This window comes from Mustela nivalis, assembly GCF_964662115.1.
Source record: "Mustela nivalis genome assembly, chromosome: X".
Lineage (NCBI taxonomy): Eukaryota > Metazoa > Chordata > Mammalia > Carnivora > Mustelidae > Mustela > Mustela nivalis.
Genome location: NC_139040.1, coordinates 56253002 through 56276459, shown reverse-complemented (window position 1 = coordinate 56276459; position 23458 = coordinate 56253002). Strand labels below are relative to the sequence as shown.

The window sequence follows — 23458 nt, the reverse complement described above, 5'->3', positions numbered from 1 at the left end:
CTTTTGATTGGCATATTTAACCCTTTTACATTCAGAATGATTATTGATAGATATAATTTAGTGCTATTATCTTACCTGTAGAGCTGGTGTTTTTGCTGGTGTTCTCTGGTCCTTTATTTTTTGCTTTTGGTCTTTTTTTCTCCCCACTCAGAGAATCCCCCATAAAATTTCTTTTAGGACTTGTTTAGTGGTCACAAACTCCTTTAGTTTCTGCTCATCTGAAATTTTTTTTTAATCTCTCCTTCTGTTTTGAATGACAGCCTTGTTTGTTAAAGAAGTTTTAGCTGCATATTTTTCCCATTCAACATGATGAATATTTTCTTCCACTGCTCTATGTCCTGCCAAGTCTCTGTGGACACATCTGCTGTGAACTTGATCTGTCTTTCCTTGTAGGTTAAGGACTTTTTCCCCTTGTTGCTTTCCGAATTATTTCCTTGCTGTGTTTGTGTATTTGACTATGATATGCCTTTGCAATGGCTGGCTTTTGTTTAATTTAGTGGGAGTCTCTGTGCTTCTTGGTTTTTGATATCTGTGTACTTCCCTATTCAAACTTAATTTGTTTGAGTAGACCTGCCCCTTTATCTCTCTCTTAATTTTCTGGAACTCCTATGATATGAGTGCTATGTTTTACTAAATTCCTGAGTTCTGTAAGTACACCTTCATGGTTCATCACCTTTCTTTTATTCTTCTTTTTGGCTTCATTATTTTTTATAATTTTATCTTGTGTATCACTGATTCATTCTTCTCCTTTGTTTTCATGGCCTCTATTTGTGTTTGCATCTCAGTTATAGCATTTTTATTTTTAGCCTGCATAGATTTTAGTTCTTTTATAACTGTAATAAGGGATTCTCTAGTGTCCTAAAGTCTAGCTAGTATCCTTATAATTGTTTTAAGTTCTAGTTCAGACATCTTATTTGTGTCTGTATTGACTAAATTCCTGGCTGTGAGTTCTAGCTTGTGTTCTTTGTTTTGGGGTGAATTTTTCCATCTCATCATTTTGTCTAGAAAAGAGGGAAGGAAAAAAAAGAATTAAAAAACCCCAAAACAAAAAACAGAAACAAACAACAAAAACAAAAGAAAAAGCAAAAACACAAAATAAGAAAACCAAAAAAAAAAAAAAGATCTTGTGTGTGTTTTGGTGTGCTTGTTAAAAGAATCTACATTCCAAAATAAGGATAAATAAATAAAGTAGACCAAAAATAATATCTGTTTATATAGATATACAAAGTGTACATATATAAATAAAATAGTAACAGAAATTTAAAAGGAATTGGGAAATATAAGAAAATAAAAGATCTTAAAAGTAAAAGAAGTAATACAAGTAAAATGGAAGCTCAATCCTATCCCCTCTAGCGCTGAAGCTTTGCAGCACTGTATGATCTAAAAACTTGATGCCAACTAGTTGTTTGTGCTGTTCTGGGGGAGGGGCCTGCTACACTGATTATCAGGTGACTTGTTTCAGTGGAAAGGCTTCCCCAGGTTGCAGGGACCTGGGGCTTGGGTATAAGTCCCTGGCCTCCAGGAGGTGGCGCTCTTTTGCTCCCTGAAGCCTTTTAGCACTGAAGGGTGGGACGAAAATGGGTGCATGCTCTTCTGTAGCCTTGGACGAAAATGGTTACACGCTCCTCTGTAGCCCATCAATGAGCCCTCACAGAAAAGGAGTCAGTCACCCTATTTGTTTCTCTGGTTTCCATCTCAACCCTGGATTCACACTGTGCATGTCCAAGCCTCTCAGTTGTGTGACCAGGTCAAAACTCCAAATTCCATGGATGTTGGTGCCACAGACCCACACGGTTCCTCCAGGGGAGAGTCTTGCCACACTTGCCAGCCTGTCCCAGAAAAGCAGTCACATGACCACCTGGCAGTTTGCAGTTTATAGCAGAAACCCTATACCAAGATTCGCTGTTCTCTGCGGGCCTGCTGGCTCCTGTAAGTGGAAATAGCTCAGCACCTTGGTGCCGCCCATTCTTCCTGCAACCCAGGAGAACCTCAGACCACCCTGTCACTCCTGGTATTCTGACCCTCCCTGCCACCTGAGCACCCTTAATCCAGGAATGTCCCCCACAATAGAGAATGTAAAAGATCAGATTTTGTCCCCAGTTGCTTCTAATACATTGCATGTGCTCCAAGCAGTCTTCCCCCCCACCACTGCATCCACAGCTGTGTCTCCCCCAAGTGAGCTTCCACACCTCCTACCTTCCAAGAGGTGGTTGCTTTTCAACTGGTAGATTGGTTTTGCAGTTTTTGTTCTCTTAAACCTCTCATTGACTTTTTGGGTGTTCAGAAGAATTTGATAACTACATGGCTGTGTTGGAGGGATGAAAAGCTCTGAATCTTCCTACTCTTTCACAATCTTAACTCCTCTCTTTAAAAATATCTTAATATTGGGGCGCCTGGGTGGCTCAGTGGGTTAAAGCCTCTGCCTTCGGCTCAGGTCATGATCCCAAGGTCCTGGGATCGAGCCCCGCATCGGGCTCTCTGCTCGGCAGGGAGCCTGCTTCCTCCTTCTCTCTTTCTGTCTGCCTCTCAGCCTACTTGTAATCTCTGCCTGTCAAATAAATAAAATCTTTTAAAAAAATCTTAATATTGACCAAGTTTGATATCATTGTATAAAAATATCTTTCTTTGAAAGTGTCCTCATCCCCTTTATTTCACTTTGGATCCTGCTTGGTCATCATGTGTCCCCATAGTATTGTTAGATTAGAACTAATAAAACCGCTATATATATAAAAGCTGGATGATAGTGGATAACTATAAAAAAAAATCAGCCTTATGTTTATAGTATAAGGAGAAAGCTTCAGTATTTTTCCCAGGTGATACTCTTTGTTTTTAACAAAAATGTCAGTTCAGGGCTGAGAGAAAAATAAGCAAATTCATGATTTGACAGTTTTCATGTCTAACAAAAATATAGTATCTAATGGATTTTGGGTTTATTAGCAGATTTCTGGTGATAGTTAATAAATTATACCACATTAGTATTTCATAAACCTTGTGTTTCATATTGTAAGAAATTTCAGATGAAAGACCTGTTTCATGCCAAAATTGGCTTTTTCTAATTTTAAACCTGTGGGATAATACATAATAATGTATAAACAGGTTATCTTGAATATGCTCATTTTTACCCCCTGTTCTAAGTTCTCACACATCAGAAATGTGATGATTTGTAGGCCCAATGAAAATCTAAAGCATGGATAAAGATGATGTGATTACATCATATTTTAGTCTTTGGATCTTACATTTGTCCAAAGATAGGTTATTTTGACCTGGTATTCTGCTGTTACTAATTTATACTAAAAGGTATCCTTGGTACAAGCCTGGGGTAAAATGGCTACAACACTGCTGAGAGTCCTTGTCATCAAGTGAAATGCAGTCTGTAGGGTTCAAAATGGAGTGACAAAACAAATATAATTAAGTTAGGAAAGACTACATAAGTAGTGTCATAGCAAGTAGTTCTTAAGAATGGCCAGGATTTTAGTACAGAGGGTATTAATGGGGTAATGACATGGAGGCAGTCAACCAGTTGAGTTTATACTCAAAGAGTACCTGAAAGAGAGTAATGAATAGATACAAGGTTAGAAAAGTGATGGTGAGTTTCCTCAGAGATGGGGTGTGGGAAAGGTAAGAGCATATTTTTTTTATGTTTATATTCCTAGTACCTAGCATTATGCTTGATTAATCTTTGCTTAAAGAATGGGAAAAATGTAAAAAAAAATACATATATATATATATATACATAATAGGTTTGTTTTTATGATTTTTATTAGACTATTCTCTGATTTATAGATTTAAATCATGTTCAGAACCATTCCTATGTAAGAATAAAATCACTAAGCTTTAAATTTTCTTTTTAATTTCTTGAAAGTATAATGCCATTATATTCCTCTGCAGTAGCATGAAAAACATCCAGCTCTTTCTACTGCTGTCTTCAGGTCAGCACAAACCTTAAATAGGTGGTTGTAGAGTTAAGATTGATATGTGTGTATTAAGGAGGGCATGTATTGCATGGAGCACTGGGTATGGTGCATGAACAATGAATTTTGGAACACACACAAAAAAATAAAATTAAATTTAAAAAAATAAAAAGATTGGCATGTGTAAAAGCAGAAACCATGTAAATAATTTTTTATCAAATAAACTTCACATGTAACATAGTGTAAGTTAAAGATATACAGTGTGTTACTTTGATACATTTATATATTATAATATGATAGCCATTGTAATGATACTTATCATATTACATAATTACAGTACAATATTATCTGTATTCATTATACTGTGCTTTCAATCTCTCTCTCTTTTTTTTTTTACTTGTTACAAGTTTGTACACTTAAACACCATCAATCTTATCTACCTCTGTCCCCTGGTTACTACCATCTTACTGTTTTTTATAAGTTTGACTTTTTAGATTACACATATCAATGATTTCATACAGTACTTGTCTTTCTCTGATTTATCTCACTTAGTATCATGTGCTCAAGGTCCATCCATATTGTTACAAATAGCAGGACTGGAAGAGATTATGCTGAGTGAAATAAGTCAAGCAGAATCAATTATCATATGGTTTCACTTATTTGTGGAGCTTAACAAATAGCATGGAGGAAAAGGGGAGGTGGAGAGGAGAAGAGAGTTGAGGGAAATTGGAAGGGGAGGTGAACCATGAGAGACTCTGGACTCTGAAAAACAGTCTGAGGGATTTGAAGGGGCGGGGGTTAGGAAGTTAGGGGAACCAGGTGGTGGGTATTAGAGAGGGCACGGATTGAATGGAGTACTGGGTGTGGTGCAAAAACAATGAATACTGTTAGGCTGAAAAGAAATAAATTAAAAAAGTAAACAACAACAAAAACAAATAGCAGGATATCATTCTGTCTCAGGGCTGAATAATACTCCATTTTGTATATGTACCACATTCTTTTTCATGTGTTTATTGATGGGCATTTGAGTTGTTTCCATATCTTGGCAATTGTGAATAATGCTGCAGTAAATACGGAGGTGCATATATCTCATTGAAATCTTAATCTCTTCTTTCTGATAGAATCATAAGAAAGATGTAATGTTGGAGCTCTAAAGCCGTGCAACCCAATAAAACTTCTTCAGTGATGGAAATGTTCTGTTTTTGTGCTGTCCAGTGTGGTGGCCACTAGAGTCACATTTATCTTTTGAGGCCTTGAAATGTGGTTAGGGGATGAAGGAACTGCATTCTCAATTTTATTTAATTGAAATTTAATTTAATTTATTTTAAATTAATTTAATTGAAATATAAATTTAAATAGCATATGTTGGTAGTGGCTACCATATTGGACAATATAATTCTAAGGGTCCTAAGAAATTGTCTGCTTGAGGTCCTTCATTTTATAAATAGGGATACTTTGGCCCAGAGATTATGTAGTTGTTTAGGAACAGAACTGGGATTAAACACAGGTATCCTAATGCTCAAGTGATATTACTAGATATGAACACTTTCTAATTTTTTTGGACACTTTGAAATTCTTAAGTTGCTAATCAAATTGTAATTACTACATTTATTCCATTTTTTGTGTTTAGTAGCAATTCCACTACTTCACACACACCTACATTCTCTCCATCAAAAAACAAAAAGATATCTTTAGGGTGAAGTTTTCAAATTAATTTATTTAACTAGGAAGCAGATTTTCATTGTGTGTGATTGTAAATGACTTTTACCTCTTATTTTTTGAAATTTCCTCTGGTTGTCTCCACATTCAAGATGTTCAATGTGGGTAAAAAGAGGGATTCTGGTCATATAATCTAGAGTATTATTTTGATATAATGTAATATGTGTTCAGAACTTCCCTTGTAGGTTTAAGAGAAACAAGATAGCAATATCTTATCTGTAGTAAATTATACACTGGGAAATTATCACGGAACTTCAGAATTGTGCATTGTCAAAATTAGGAAGATGGGAGAAGATATTTGCAAATGACATATCAGATAAAGGGCTATTATCCAAAATCTATAAAGAACTTACCAAACTCCACATCCAAAGAACAAATAATGCAATCAAGAAATAGGCAGAAGCCATGAACAAACATTTTTTAGAAAGAAGACATCCAAATGGCCAACAGACATATAAAAAATGCTCCACATGCCTTGGCATCAGGGAAATACAGATCAAAACCACAGTGAGGTACCACCTCACACCAGTCAGAATGGCTAAAGTTAACAAGAAAGTAAACAACATGTGTTGGCGAGGATGCAGAGAAAGGGGAGCCCTTTTACACTGTTGGTAGGAATTGTAAGCTGGTGTAGCCACTCTGGAAAACAGTATGGAGGTTTCTCAAGAAGTTAAAAATAGAGCTACTGTATGATCCAGCAATTGCACTACTAGGTATTTACCTCAAAAATACAAATATAGCGAAAGAAAGGGGTACCTGTACCCCAGTGTTCATAGCAGCAATGTTCACAATAGCCAGTGTGTCAAAAGAGCTGAGATGTCCGTGGATAGAGGAATGGGTAAGGAAGATGTGGTGTATATGTACAATGGAATATTACTCAGCCATCAGAACAGATGAATACTTACCATTTACATTCACATGGGTGGAACTGGAGGGTGTTATGCTGAGTGAGAAGTAAAGTCAGTCAGAGAATGACAATTATCATATGGTTTCACTCATGTGAAATACAAGAAACAGGGCAGAAGACCATTGGGGAAAGGAGGAAAACTGAATGGGAAGTCATCAAAGAGGGAGAAAAACTGTAAGAAACATTTAACTATAGGAAACAAACTAAGGATTGCTAGAGTGGAGGTGGGTGGGTGTTTGGGGTAACTGGGTGATGAGCATTAAGGAGGGCACATGATGTGATGAGCACTGGGTGTTATACACAAATGATCAGTCATTTAGCACTACATCTGAAACTAATGATGTATAAGTAGTATAAGTTGGCTAATTGAATTTAAATTAAAAAATTAAATTTAAAAATTGAATTTAAATTAAAAAAAGAAGTTAAGGGTAATTATTGGGGAATGGGGGAAATAAGACCATCTGTATGGATTGGGGATAGATTATGAAGAGTATAAAATACAAAATGGTTTTAAATAGTGTTCTAGGCAAGAGGACACCAATTTTTTTGAGCAGAGTAGTAATCTGACAAAAGAGTGCTTTTAGTTTGACAGTGTTAATTACAGTTGGTTGAAATTAGATGAGAATGGAGTGGTGGCCTTTGGCTAAAAGATTGGTGATGATGGAAATGATGATGATGGTTATAATTAAAATATATGAGCCCCTTTTCTCTGTTTGTTCCTATGAGATAAGTAGTATTACAGCATTTTAAAAATGACACACCCATTCTCACTCTGAAGTCTCTCCTCTATCCATTATTTTACTAATCAGGCAGCAAAGGCCTGGTCTAGTTAGGGTAGTGGATCCATTAGCACTCCGTACCTACCTGTATTATAAAATTCATCACTATGGGCTCTTTTTGTAGTATATATTTGTCTTCTCTACTAGACTGTGATTATTTGAGGATATGGATTATATATTAATCATTTTAGCAACCCAGCACCTAAATTTTACATTAGGCACTAGAAGATGTTTGTTGAGGGGGTGCTTGGTTGTCTCAGTTAAGTGTCCGACTTCTTTAGATCATGATCTGAGGGTCCTGGGATCATGCTCCATGCTGAGCAGGGAGTCTGCTTCTCCCTCTGCCCCTCCCTCCACTCATGCTTTCTCTCTCTCAAATAAATATTTTTAAGAAAATGTTTGTTGAATGAAAGAATAGAGAGTACAGAGTAAGGAAGAGATATAAACTTTTGTACTCGAGTGCAGTAGAATATTAAAGTTGGAATTCTAGAATGCTTTCTTCTATTCTTGCCTTTTATCAATATTAGTAAACTGCCTTCATTTCAACTGAAAAATGCTGTTGACAGATAATGGGATATATCATAAGTTTCATGGAAGTTTTAAAAAGTTTTTTATTTTAGAGAATTTCAAACATTTACAAACGTACAGAAAACAGTGTGAAATACAATGATGTAATATAGCATAATATAACATAAATGTAATGTAACGTATATAATATATGCCTGTCCCTGAGCTTCAACAATAATCAAATCCTGGCAAATGTTTCATCTTTACCCACCCCTGGAATACTTTGAAGCATATCCAAGACATATTTCATCTGTAAAAATATTAGCATATATCTCTTAAAAACTGGAACTCTTTAAAAAATTATCATACATAAAAATTCCCTAATACCAGGTACATGGTCAGTGTTAAAATATCTCTGCATATGAGGTTGGTTGGAAAGATGACATAGTAGTAGGACTCTAAGCTCACCTCATCCCACAGATACACCTAGATAACACTCACATCAGCTTAAGTAATCTAGAAAATGATGTGACAACTGGCATGACAAACTCCAGAGATATAGCCTGGAAACAGCAGTTTGAAAAAGACCAGGGGCATATGGGAGGTAGTTGTTTACTCATCTCAGAGAATGGCCCTAAGAGACAGGGATTATAGGGAGACCTCTCCAGGAACAAAGGAGATGGCAGGCACTAATTCCCTCCCCTATCCCCAGGTATGAATAGTGGCCACTTGCTGGAAGCAGAGTACCACAGACACTCTTTACTTAACATCTTATACCAAGCCCTGCCCATCCCCTCATCCACCATGCGTCTGTGGATTCTTACCTCCCAGTCATGCTATACTTAGTCCTGGTGCTGCAAGCCCCTCGCCTGGAAGATAGGAGCAAACCTTGCCAATGCCACATTTCCCAACCTGTGTGTTTTGTAGGACCTCAGTTCCAGAGGTGCTGGGTGCAGATCTCATTTCACAAGGAGACCACTGCACATCATGTTAAAATTTGCCCCAACCTGCTGGGGACCAAACACTGCAAAGAGAACCTCTGCAGACAACTGGATTGAAGGATTGAAGGAAAAAGAAGCCAAGACTCAACAGCAGAGCACACGCAACACATATAGGACATAGTCCCTGAAATGCTAGGCTCTGGTGCATTTCTAGTGCACTGCACGGCAGGACACTACAGGATCTCTTTTTCTTAAGGCCATTACTTTCAAAAGCAAGAGACATAGCTAACTCTACTAACATACAGAAGCAGACACAGAAACAAAATGAGAAGACAGAGAAATATGTTCCAAATGGAAGAACAAGACCAAACCATAGCAAGAGACCTAAGCAAAACAGATATAAGTAATATGGCTGATAGAGAATTTAAAGTAATGACCGTAAAGATACTCAGTAGACTTGAGAAGAGTGTGGAGAATATCAGTGAGACACTTCACAAAGAGATATAAAAGAATCAATCAGAGCTGAAGAACACAATAAATGAAATTTAAAATGCACTTGCTGGAAAAAAATAGCAGACTAGAGGAAGCTGAGGAACAAATTAACTACCTGGAAGACAAAGTAATGGAAAGTAACCAAGCTCAGCAAAGGAGAAGAAAACTATTCCAAATGAGAGCAGTCTGCATTATAGGGATCTCAGAAGAAGAGTGAAAAAAGGAGGCAGAAATTTAATTTGAAGAAATAAGAGCAAAAAAACTTCCTAATTCCAATCTGCAAGTGTCTTTAAGTCTATAATGAGTTTCTTGTAGGTAACATAAGGAAGCGCAGAGATTCCCCCAACAAAATGAACCAAAGGAGATCCATAGCAAGACACAGCCAAGACTCAATTTAGCAACACTGTTATTCGAAATAGAAGGAGAGAGAAAGAGTTTCCCAAACAAAAACTAAAGGAGTTTGTGGCCAGTATGCCAGCTCTGCAAGAAATATTAAAGGGGACTCTTTGGAGAGGAGAGACCAAAAATGACAGTATTAAGGCAGGAAGCACAAAAGCAGTAAAATGAGTATTTCTGTAAAAAAACAGCCAAGTAATTCACACACATAAAAGGTATAAAATATAATGACATATACCTAAAACATGAGGAGGAGAGGAAGAAAGAATGGATTGACACTTGAATGACCATAGACTTAAAATATACTGCTATTTTCAGAAGAGGTTACACAGAAAGTTAGTGGTAACTATCAAAAACCATTACTAAATATGCTAAGGATAAAGAAAAAGAAATACAAATATATCACTAAAGAAAATAAGCGAAACCTGAGAGAAATACAATAAAGGAACAGAAAATTTTCAGAAACAACTACAAAACGAATAAAATTGCAATAAGTACTTATTTATTAATAATTACTTTGTACATGGACTCAGTGCTCCAGTCAAAAGATTTACAGTATCAAAACATATCAAAGAAACCAGACTGGGGCACCTGGGTGGCTCAGTCAGTTAATTGTCTGCCTTCAGATCAGGTCATAATCCCAGGGTCCCAGGACTGAGCCTCTGCATTGGGCTCCCCACTCAGCAGGGAGCCTGCTTTTCTCTCTCCCTCTGCTGCTCCCCCTGTTTGTGTGCTCTCTCTCTCTCTCTCTGCCAAATAGATAAACAACTAAACAAACAATAAATAAATACATAACATTTATGTTACCTACAAGAAACTCATTATAGACTTAAAGACACTTGCAGATTGGAAGTGAGAGGATGGACAAATGTTTGTCATGCAAATAGGTGTCATAAGAAAGCTGGAGTAGCAATACTTGTATTGGACAAAATAGATTTTAAAGCAGAGACTGCCATAAGGCACAGTAATGGTACTGTATAATAAAGGGGACAATTCATCAAGAAGATAGAAAAGTTATAATTATTTATGCACCCAAAATGATTAATAGCAATCATTAAGGAACTAATCAATAGTACTACAATAACAAATAGTATGGAACATTAGCACTCCACATAACATCAATGGGCAGATCGTCCAAACAGAATATCAGCAAGAAAATAATGGATTTGAGTGACACACTGGACCAGATGGATGTAACAGATATATTCAGAACTTTACATTCTAAAAGAGCAGAATACACATTTTTTTTTCAAGTGTACGTGGAACATTCTCTAAAATAGATCACATATTATGTCACAAAAAATGGCCTCTGTTGGGGCGCATGGGTGGCTCAGTGGGTTAAATCCTCTGCCTTCAGCTCAGGTCGCAATCCCGGAGTCCTGGGATCCAGCCCCACATTAGGCTCTCTGCTCAGCAGGGAGCCTGCTTCCCCCCTGCCCCGCCTGCCTCTCTGCCTACTTGTGACCTCTCTCTGTCAAATAAATAAATTTTTTTTAAAATGGCATCAACAGGATACAGGAAGATTGCAGTCATACTATATGCCTTTGCTGACCACAATATGAAACTTGGAATTCTACCACAAGAAATAATTTGGAAAGTACACAAGTACATGAAGGTTAAATAACATGGTAGCAAACAATGAATGGGTCAACCAGGAAATAAAAAGTTTAAAAAATGCAATGGAAACAAATGAAAATTAAAACACAACTACCAAAATGTTTGGGATGCAGCAAAAGCAGTTTTAAGAGGGAAGTATGTAGCAATACAGGCCTACCTCAAGAAACAGGAGCAATCTCAAACGACCTAATTTTGTACCTAAAGCAAGAGAAGCAACAAAGGAAGCCTAAGACCTGTAAAAGGAAGGAAATAATAAAAGAATAGAGCAGAAATAAATGATATAGAAACTAAGAAAACAGTAGAACAGATCAATGAAACCAGGAGCTGGTTCTTTGAAAATATCAATAAGATTAACAAATCTGTAGCCAGACATACCAAAAAGAAAAGGGAAAGGACCCAAATAAAACTATAAGTGAAAGTGGAGAAATACCAACCAACAGCAGAGAAATACAAATTATTAGAATAGTATGAAAAACTATATGTTAACTAACTGGACAAGCTAAAAGAGATGGATAGGGACGCCTGGGTGGCTCAGTTGGTTAAGCAGCTGCCTTCGGCTCAGGTCATGATCCCAGCGTTCTGGGATCCAGTCCCACATCGGGCTCCTTGCCCCGCAGGGAGCCTGCCTCTCCCTCTGACTCTGCCTGCCACTCTGCCTGTGCTCTCTCTCTCTCTGACAAATAAATAAATAAAATCTTTAAAAAATAAAATAAAAGAGATGGATAAATTCCTAGAAACATACTAACTGCTAAAACTGAAGCAGGAAAAAAAGAAAATTTGAACAGACCAATCACCAGCAAAGAAATTGAATCAGTAATCCATAATCTTGCAACAGAGTCCAGGACCCGATGGCTTCATGGGAGGATTCTACCAAACATTTGAGGAAGAGTTACTACTTACTCTTCTTAAATGATTACAAAAGATAGAAAAGCCAGGATAACCTTGATAGAAAAATGAGATAAATACACCATGAAACAGACAACTACAGGCCAATGTCTCTGAGGAGCATAGATACAAAAATCCTCAACAAAGTACTCGCTGTTGAATCTAAGCATACATTAAAAAAAAATATTCACCACAATCAAGTGGAATTTATTCCTAGGTTGCAAGAGTGGTTCAGTAGTCACAAATCAATCAGTGTGATACACTGTATTAATAAATGATACGAAGCATTTGATCTTCTCAGTAGATGTGGAAAATCATTTGACAAACTGCAACATCCATTCATGCTAAAAATCTTAGATGAAGTAGCTTTGGGGGCAGCATACCTTAACATAATTAAGTCCATATGCTAAAAGCCCACAGCTAATATCATCCTTAATGGGGAAAATACTGAGAGCATTTCCCCTAAGGTCAGAAGCACAACAGCAATGTCCTCTTTCACTGCTGTTATTTAATATTTTACTGGAAGTGCTAGCCACAGCAATCACACAACAAAAAGAAATAAAAGGCATCCAAATCAGCAAGTAAGAAGTCAGACATTCACTATTTGCAGATGATGGAGTACTATATGTAACTAAATTAAAATACCACCCCATAAAACTGCTAGAACTGATAAAATAATTCAGTAGAGTTGCTGGATACAAAATCAATATACAGACATTATTCCATTTCTATACACCAGAAATGAAGTAGCAAAAAGAGAAATGAAGAAATCAGTCATATTTACAATTATATAGTAAACACTAAGGTACCTTGAGTAAACCTAACCAAAGAGGTGAAAGTCCTGTACTCTGAAAACTATGAAACACTGATTAAAGAAATTGAAGATGACACAAAGGAATGGAAAGACATTTCATGCTCAGGAACTAAAAGAACAGATATTGGTAAAATGTGTATAGTACCCAAAGTAATCTATCCATTTAATGCAATGCCTGTCAAAACAGCAACATTATTTTTCACAGGAACAAATAATCTTACAATTTGTATGGAACCACAAAAGACCCTGAATAGTCAAAGCAATCTTGTAAAAGAAAAGTATAGGTGGAGGCATCACAGTTGGTCAAGTTATTTTACAAATCTGTAGTGATCAAAACAGTATGGTACTGGCATAAAATTAGAATAGAATAGGAAACCCAGTAATGAATCCATAATTATATGGTCAATTAATCTTTGACAAAGCAAAAAGGAATATCCAATGGGAAAAAGACAAGTCTCTTTAACAAGTGTTCAGAAAACTGGATAGCAACATGCAAAATAATGAAATTGGACCACTTTCTTACACCATAAACAGAAATAAATTGGATTAAAGACCTACTGTGAGACCTGAAACTATAAAAATCCTAGAAGTGAACACAGGTATTAACTTCTTTGATATTGGCTATAGTGACTTCTTACTAGATATGTGTCTTGAGGCAAGGGAAACAAGCAGAAATAAACTAAGGGACATCTTCAAACTAAAAACCTTCTGGATAGTGAAGGAAAAAATCAACAAAGCTAAAAGTCAACCTGTGGAGTAGGAGAAGATATTTGCAAGTGACACATCTGATAAAGGGTTAGTACCAACAATACCTAAAGAACTTAGAAAATTCAACACCTAAAAAATGAATAATCCAATTAAAATGTGCAGAAGACATGAATAGACATTTTTTCCAGAGAATATATACAGATGACCTACAGACACATGAAATGGTGTTCAACATCAAAGAGCATTAGGGAGATTCAAATCAAAACTAGAGTGAGATACCATCTTGTCAGAATGGGTGAAATTGAAAACATTAGAAATGTTAGTGAGGATGTGGAGGAAAGGGAACACTCTTGCACTGTTTGTGGAAATGCAAACTGGTATAGCCACTGTGTCAAATGCTATGATGTTTTTTCAAATAATTAAAAATAGAAGTACCCTGTGATCCAGTAATTGCATTACTGGGTATTCACACAAAAAATACAAAAACGTTAATTCAGAGGGATACATGCACCCCTATGTTTATTGCAGTATTATTTACAGTATGTATACTGTGGAAGCAGCACAAATGCCAAATGCCCATCAGTAGATTAATGGATAAAGAAAATGTGTGTGTGTGTAGGTTGTTATACACACACACAATGGGATGTTGTTCAGCTATGGAAAAGAGTGAAATCTTAACCAGCTACAAATATGGATGAAGCTAATATGTGTAATGCTAAGTGAAATAAGTCAGAAAAAGACAAGTACCATTTGATGTCACTCATATGTAGACTTTAAGAAGCAAAACAAATAAAGAAAGGAAAAAAAGACAGACTATTAACTATGGAAAACCTCCTGAGGGGAAGTGGGTGGGCAATGGGTGAAACAGGTGACAGTTATTAAAGAGTACATTTTAAAAATAATACACCCTTGCTTGAGCTGCACATATATAAAAAATAATCTCTGAATGTGTCATAATTTTTTTTAATTTATTTTTTATTTTCAGCATAACAGTATTCATTGTTTTTGCACCACACCCAGTGCTCCATGCAATCTGTGCCCTCTATAATACCCACCACCTGGTACCCCGACCTCTCACCCCCCACCCCTTCAAAACCCTCAGATTGTTTTTCAGAATCCATAGTCTCTCATAGTTCACCTCCCCTTCCAATTTCCCCCAACTCCCTTCTCCTCTCTATCTCCCCATGTCCTCCATGCTACTTTTTATGCTCCACAAATAAGTGAAACCATATGATTATTGACTCTCTCTGCTTGACTTATTTCACTCAGCATAATCTCTTCCAGTCCCGTCCATGTTGCTACAAAAGTTGGGTATTCATCCTTTCTGATGGAGGCATAATACTCCATAGTGTATATGGACCACATCTTCCTTAACCATTCATCCGCTGAAGGGCATCTTGGTTCTTTCCACAGTTTGGTGACCGTGGCCATTGCTGCTATAAACATTGGGGTACAGATGGCCCTTCTTTTCACTACATCTGTATCTTTGGGGTAAATACCCAGGAGTGCAATTGCAGGGTCATAGGGAAGTTCTATTTTTAATTTCTTGAGGAATCTCCACACTGTTCTCCAAAGAGGCTGCACCAACTTGCATTCCCACCAACAGTGGAAGAGGGTTCCCCTTTCTCCGTATCCTCTCCAACACATGTTGTTTCCTGTCTTGCTAATTTTGGCCATTCTAACTTTGTAAGGTTATATCTCAATGTAGTTTTAATTTGAATCTTCCTGATGGCTAGTGATGATGAACATTTTTTTCGTGTGTCTGATAGCCATTTGTATGTCTTTATTGGAGAAGTGTCTGTACATATCTTCTGCCCATTTTTTGATATGATTGTCTGTTTTGTGTGTGTTGAGTTTGAGGAGTTCATTATAGATCCTGGATATCAACCTTTTGTCTGTACTCTCATTTGCAAATATCTTCTCCCATTCCGTGGGTACATAACTTTTTAAAGTTCATTTTTAAATTCTCATTCCAAATGGTATCATATGTTTGAATTTATTGATTTTAAGTCTCGTAAGTCTCTGCCTCCATTTTGTGTTTATTTATTGAGGAAATCAGGTCATGTCCTTTTCCCCTTACAGCTTCTGAATTCCTCAATTTTTTTTTTAAGATTTTATTTATTTACTTGACAGACAGAGATCATAAGCAGGCAGAGAGGCAGGCAGAGAGAGGGTGGGGAAGCAGGTTCCCTGCAGAGCAAAGAGCCTGATGCGGGGCTCGATCCCGGACCCTGGGACCATGATCAGAGCCAAAGGCAGAAGCTTCAACCCACCGAGCCACCCAGGTGCCCCTGAATTCCTCAATTTTCTTAATGAATTCCCATAGTGTATTTTAATGTGTTTCATTGTCTTTATCTCCTGTATCATAGTAATGTAGGATAATTAGCTGACAATTTCTATTTAAATTGAGAGCTAGAAGATTTTGCTTTAATTTCATCTATCTTTTTCGCATACAAAAATCTCAGTCTTTCAAATGCCAATGTACTTTGTTTTATTCTACAAAACAATATATGCAACAGTTTCATTATAAAGTGTTAACACTGCTTCCAACAGTGTGATTATTAGAAATATATTAAATACATTATTAAAAACAGTTTTAAGATTTTTGTTGTTTTTGCATATGTATTTTTTGCTGTTCTTTCTGGCCTTTGGTTATATTACCCATTAGGGATGGACAATCAATTAACTTGGTTGTAATCACTGTGAATTGTTCCTCTCTGCGATCATTGCCTCTGCATTGTTTATTTCATTTTCTGTTTAGTTTTCAGGGCTTACCTTTTATCTTTAAATTTTTGTCAAGATTTACTTATTTCAGAGGTAGAGAAAGCAAGAGTATGTGAGCGGGGGGAGGGGCAATGAGAGAGAGGGAGAGAAGCAGACTCCCCGCTGAGCTTGTAGCCTGGCTTGGGGTAGGATCCCAGGACCCATGACCTGAGCTGAAATCAAGAGTTGGATGCTTAATCAACTGAGCCACCCAGGCACCTCTTTTTTAATCTTTAAATTTAAAAATCTTATACTTATCATAGGACTCTTGATTTCTTTTTTTTCTTTCTTTAAACTTAAATTCAATTAGCCAAAATATAGTACATTATTAGGTTCAGATGTAGAGTTTAGTAATTTATCAGTTGGATATAACACCTAGGACTCCTGTTTAATACAAAAAATCCTTTGCTACGTGATGATCTCTAAATCATTAGGACTGACTTTATATTAGACTAATAAATATGTAGTCTTTATTACAAAATAGGTAACAAAAATTCTTATAAAGAAAAATTTACATTTCAGTTCTGTTAGGAAAGCAGAAAATAATCCATATTTTATATTCCCAAGTGAAGACGGATAAGGCACTTACCCATTCTGACAATTGTGAGGTGATATCTCATTCTACTTTTGATTTGGATTCCCCTAACTATCCTAACTGTGATCTAATTAGTCCTACATGTTTTTCTCTTTTTTTGGTGGTGCTGCTATTTAAAATGACTCCCATGCGTAGTATACAAATGCTGTCTAGTATTTTTAAGTGCAAGAAATACGTGATGTGCCTTACAGAGAAAATATGTGTTCAATATACTTGGTTTAGGCATGAGTTATAGTGCTGTTGACCATAAGTTTAATGTCAGTGAATTAACTATATATTAAATAAGGTGTTTTTAAGCAGAAACACATATGAATCAAGGTTATATATTGGTCAGTTGATAAAAATGTAACCAGAGGATTGCAAGAAATTAACCCCTTATTTTCCCTAGGAGCAGTGTTTCAGTATTCCCTAAATCACTTTTCACAGCTATTTTATGGAATGCAGCTACTGCAAATAATGGGAATCAACTGTATTTTGATTAAAGAAGTGCTTGGAAAGGATGAGTCTTTTGTGGGAGTTAATCTGATGCTCTTCTTTAGTGCTGGTTTTTGTAAATCTTTGTCTGATAGAATTCTGTTCTAGGACCTGTTATCTTTTGGAAGAAGCCAGTTTCTCTGTTTTATTGATTTTAAACAAGTCATTAATAATTTTGAATTGACAAGTCATTATTCTAAAGTTTTAAATAATTTTAATGCATTGTCTTCGTATCTTATGAAAAGTGGGATTACCTTTGTAAGTTTTAATGCTATTTAATTAATGGCCTTATGGGACTATAAGTTTGTATAGTATGAAGCTCTGATATTTTTTTAATCTCTTATTTAATTTTCTAAATCAGGAGTTTTTTCTGTAAAAGTTTAGATAGCAAATTTGTTAGACTCTATAAAACACAAGGTCACATTTTCTTCTTTGTTTTTTATTTTTGTTTTTACAATTCTTTATTTAAAAAAAAAAAGAAGAGGAAGAAGAAAGAAAACAGGACACCTGGGTGACTCAGTTGGTTAGGTGTCTGCCTTTGGCCCAGGTGGTCTTGGGATCAAGTCCCACACCGGCCTCCTTGCTCAGCAGGGGGCCTGCCTCTCCCTTTGCCTACCACTCCCCCTGCTTGCGCTCATGTGCTCTCACTCTCTCTGGCAAATAAATAGAATCTTTAAAAAATGTAAAAAAGAAAAAAGAAAAGAAAGAAAAAAAACATTTTTAGCTCAGAAGCCTGGTCAGATTTAGCCCAGAGCTGTAATTTGCCAATTCCTATTCTAAAATTTTCATGTGTTATGCAATCAGCTGCCCCTCTTTGGGTAGGGAATCCCTTCTTCATCAGTATAACCTGTGTTTGAAAAAGGCTGAGGATGTTAATGTACCTGTTTTCTTTTAATCAAAATCTTGGCTTTTGTTTTGAGACATCAGGTATGTTGTGTTTTATTGATATGATGTATCTTGGCCAGAACCTCACTAAAATCCCATACATCTGAGAAGAAAAATGAGGAGTAAGACCAGCCACTTCACATCTTTGTTCAGCAAGGAAAGACTGGGGAGCTAAAATTACTTGTCCATTTGCCAAGTACAATCCATTTTTATATAATTATGTATTTAGTCTTCATGATAACCATATAAAAGGAAGGCATTTTCATGTTTTTCAGATATATAATCTGAAACTCTAAGGTAGCACTGGACAGTAGGATTTTCTTCAATGATGGAATTACTGTGTATCTGTCCTCTACAGTATACTGTTGAGAGTTACTGTATACTGATTGCAGTATACTGTGGAATTACTGTGTATCTGTGCTCTACAGTATACTGATTACAGTATACTGATGGAATTACTGTGTATCTGTGTTCTACAGTATACTGTTGAGCACATGAAATGGAGCTAATGTAACTAAGGAAATAAATTTTAAGGTTTATTTTTTTATTTAAATTTAAATAACCACAAGTAGCTAATAGTTACTTGTGCAGCATAGCTCTAAGAGCTTAAGTTACTTGCCCAGATTTAGACAGTTCCACAACTGGAATTCAAAACCAGGTCTGTGTAACTCCTAAGCTAATGTTTTTGCCATTATTCCACACTACCTCATTTATTAAAGGTGGATGGGCCCTACTCTACTGAGTAGAAAATGTAGCAAATTTATGTAGCCATTTTTCAAAATATGTTAACTTTTAGGTTACTAGTTCAGTTAATCTAGACTCTGGAGCACTGGATCATGAATATCAAGCAATACCTATGAATTTATTTTATAGTATATACATTATTACAGTATTATGTGAAGTAAGATTAGTGTACACTGAGAACATTAGGGCAATAAAATGTTTTTAGCTATTAGCATACTTCAGTGTTTTTTTGTATCTAGGGAATAAGAAAGATCTAATCAGCTGTTTTTAAAATGGCTTTTAACTGTGAGAATTTACATTCTTTAATCACTTCAGAGATAAATTAACAAAGTATCTTAGGTACATGGGAGCGCATTCTTGATGGCATCAGCTTTAATATTTTTTTATTGAGAAATGACAAAGGTATGGTATAGAAATCTTAATTCATTAGTGAATACCAAGTATAATGAAATCAAATGGAATGTCTTTTGGGAAGGCAGGCCTAGATAAATTATTCTGTGATGCTGATACATCTATCAGAGGAAGGCTTGAAGGGAAAATAACAGTGAATAAAATTTTTATTAGAATTGAGTCTGTAGGGGCACCTGGGTGGCTCAGTGGGTTAAAGACTCTGCTTTCGGCTCAGGTTATGATCCTGGGGTCCTGGGATCAAGCCCCACATCGGGCTCTCTGCTCAGTGGGGAGCCTGCTTCCCCCGTCTCTCTGCCTACCTCTCTGCCTGCTTGTGATCTCTAAATAAATAAATAAAATCTTTAAAAAAAAGATAGAATTGAGTCTTAATTTACCCTGTCTGAAGTCTCGGTCTAAATCAGTTATGACTGGCTTAAACAGACAATAGCCTAACTAGAGTCTCTAGCTTCTCCTCTTCTGCTCAGAAAATATTGAAAATGTGTCATAAATGAAGTATAGGCACTATCACTGTTATCAGAGAATATTTAGAGTCCTTTGACTAGTACTTCTTCCAGTTCTTTTATAATTTCCCTTGTTTGTAAGCCAAAGAGACCTCTTTCCTCTGGATGTCCTTTGTCAATTTCAGCAAGCCTCCTTTCCTATGTAAAGAATCAAGCTCTTAAAATATTTGTTCCCTAGGGAGCTTTTCATTTGGCCTTGAATGGATAATCTTTGGGGAATATTTTGATACCTGAATGACACTGGAACATTTTGTTCTTAGAGCCAGTGATTTTCCTGCATTATTTTTTGCTTAAATATTTATTAATTTAGAGATCAGGAGAGAGAGAGAGAGCATGAGCAGGAGGGGCAGAGGGAGAGAGAATCACAAGCAGACTCCATGCTCAGCGCAGAGCCCCATGCAGGGCTTGGTCTCAACCCCGAGATCACAACCTGAGCCAAAACCAAGACTTGTAGCTTAGCTGACTCTGCCACTCTGGTGCCTCTTTCCTGCATTCTTAATTCAAATCAGATTACATTCAAAACACAGTTCACTTTGGCTTCAGATTAAGCATGAGATACGTAAGAAGGAATGTTTTAGAAAGTTAGGAACAAAGGATTTGTAATGGAAGGAAATTGTCTTTATGAATAATATCAGTATAAATGGTATTTCAAGATACAACTTGAATCATCCAGTACTCCAGATCACCCTTATTTTTACTTTCTCCATAGCATTTATCACTTTGTAACATATAACTTATTTATTGTATTTATTGCCTGTCTGTGCTCCATTAGAATATCAGCTCCATAAGAGCAAGAATCTTTGTTTTGTTTATGTATATCCTAAGCACTTGAGACCATGGTCTGACGTGTATTTGTGTACTAAGTGAATACTATGATCTATCCTACTACATCCCTCAAATTTTGTATTCACTTCTTCTTAGTAATTATTTTATTGGTATATTCCATATAAATTAGGCAGTTAACTAATAAAAAATAATACTCTGCTATCCAGGATGATGAGAGAATTTTAAGAATTATACTCTAAAAATATATGCAGCAGTTTGGAGTGCTTGAGTTTTTAATACTTTAAATAAAACCCATCGTGTTGCTTGGATACCCCCAAAATGTATCAGGAAATGGAGGATGACAATCTTCTCAATTAAAAAAATATTTTTGATATATCTTTCTCAGATGGGAAAGCTGACACCCGTACCTGCAGGTCTGATATGTGCATCTATAACTGTGCTTGCAGCTAAAGAAGAAGAATACAAAAAGCAGCTAGTAAAACCGGAGCAGGTAATTTACCTACAAAAGTTTGTGGATTTTGTATAACATAAATATGATGCAAAAGCCATGAGTGTTTTTATTTTTCAGTTATCTCTATTCATCAAAAATGTATTTGAAGTATTTGTTAAGCCCATATTACAAGTTGAAAGAAGTAATTTTAGGGTATGTCAAAATAAACACTATATTTTTTATATGTAAATCAAATATCTAAAATTCTAACCCCAGTAAAATAAATAGTGATTTTTCTTAGTGAATAATCAATTAGTAGTAGTACAGGATCTTAGTACTTAAAAGCAGTCTGATTTGTTTTTTCTTAACAAATTTATACAAGCACACCTGATATTTGAAAACCCTAGTTTAAGAAATTCATTAAGATCTCAGCTTTGAAAGTGACCTTAAATATTTCCTTTTTTTTAAAATTAAATTTATTTATTTTCAGCATAACAGTATTCGTTATTTTTGCACCACACCCAGTGCTCCATGCAATCTGTGCCCTCTATAATACCCACCACCTGGTACCCCAACCTCCCACACCCCCACCATTTCATTCCCCTCAGATTGTTTTTCAGAGTCCATAGTCTCTCATGGTTCACCTCCCCTTCCAATTTCCCCCAACTCCCTTCTCCTCTCCAACTCCCCATGTCCTCCATGATATTTGTTATGCTCCACAAGTAAGTGAAACCATATGATAATTGACTCTTTCTGCTTGACTTATTTCACTCAGCATAATCTTTTCCAGTCCCATCCATGTTGCTACAAAAGTTGGATATTCATCCTTTCTGATGGAGGCAGAATACTCCATAGTGTATATGGACCACATTTTCCTTATCCATTCATCTGTTGAAGGGCAGAAAGATTCCCTTTTTTTTTTTATAAACATATATTTTTATCCCCAGGGGTACAGGTCTGTGAATCACCAGGTTTACACACTTCACAGCACTCACCAAAGCACATACCCTCCCCAATGTCCATAATCCCACCCCCTTCTCCCAAACCCCCTCCCCCCAGCAACCCTCAGTTTGTTTTGTGAGATTAAGAGTCACTTATGGTTTGTCTCCCTCCCATCCCATCTTGTTTCATTTATTCTTCTCCTACACACTTAAGCCCCCATGTACCATCCATCTTTTTCAAAGAAATGGAACAAATAATTCTAAAATTTATATGGAACCAGAAAAGACCTCGAATAGCCAAAGGGATATTGAAAAAGAAAGCCAACGTTGGTGGCATCACAATTCTGGACTTCAAGCTCTATTACAAAGCTGTCATCATCAAGACAGCATGGTACTGGCACAAAAACAGGCACATAGATCAATGGAACAGAATAGAGAGCCCAGAAATAGACCCTCAACTCTACGGTCAACTCATCTTCGACAAAGCAGGAAAGAATGTCCAATGGAAAAAAGACAGCCTCTTCAATAAATGGTGCTGGGAAAATTGGACAGCCACATGCAGAAAAATGAAATTGGACCATTTCCTTACACCCCGCACAAAAATAGACTCAAAATGGATCAAGGACCTCAATGTGCGAAAGGAATCCATCCAAATCCTTGAGGAGAACACAGGCAGCAACCTCTTTGACCTCAGCCGCAGCAACATCCTCCTAGGAACAATGCCAAAGGCAAGGGAAGCAAGGGCAAAAATGAACTATTGGGATTTCATCAAGATTAAAAGCTTTTGCACAGCAAAGGAAACAGTTAACAAAATCAAAAGACAACTGACAGAATGGGAGAAGATATTTGCAAATGACATATCAGATAAAGGACTAGTGTCCAGAATCTATAAAGAACTTAGCAAACTCAACACCCAAAGAACAAATAATCCAATCAAGAAATGGGCAGAGGACATGAACAGACATTTCTGCAAAGAAGACATCCAGATGGCCAACAGACACATGAAAAAGTGCTCCATATCACTCGGCATCAGGGAAATACAAATCAAAACCACAATGAGATATCACCTCACACCAGTCAGAATGGCTAAAATCAACAAGTCAGGAAATGACAGATGCTGGCGAGGATGCGGAGAAAGGGGAACCCTCCTACACTGTTAGTGGGAATGCAAGCTGGTGCAGCCATTCTGGAAAACAGCATGGAGGTTCCTCAAAATGTTGACCTTAAATATTTTCTAATTCAGCCTTCTGTAT

At 36.5% G+C, this 23458-nt stretch overlaps 1 protein-coding gene across 6 annotated transcripts in view; it reads left to right on the top strand.

The window, feature by feature from the left end:
• APOOL (apolipoprotein O like) overlaps positions 1-23458 on the top strand; it is a 144262-nt gene that overhangs the window by 37527 nt on the left and 83277 nt on the right. For 5 of the 6 annotated variants that reach the window (XM_082715990.1, XM_082715991.1, XM_082715986.1 and 2 more), the window contains exon 2: positions 21220-21324. The exons of the other annotated variant lie outside the window; for it this stretch is intronic. In XM_082715990.1, the coding sequence (XP_082572116.1) occupies positions 21220-21324 (105 nt within the window). The remainder of the gene's footprint in view (positions 1-21219; positions 21325-23458) is intronic. 6 annotated transcript variants of the gene reach the window in all.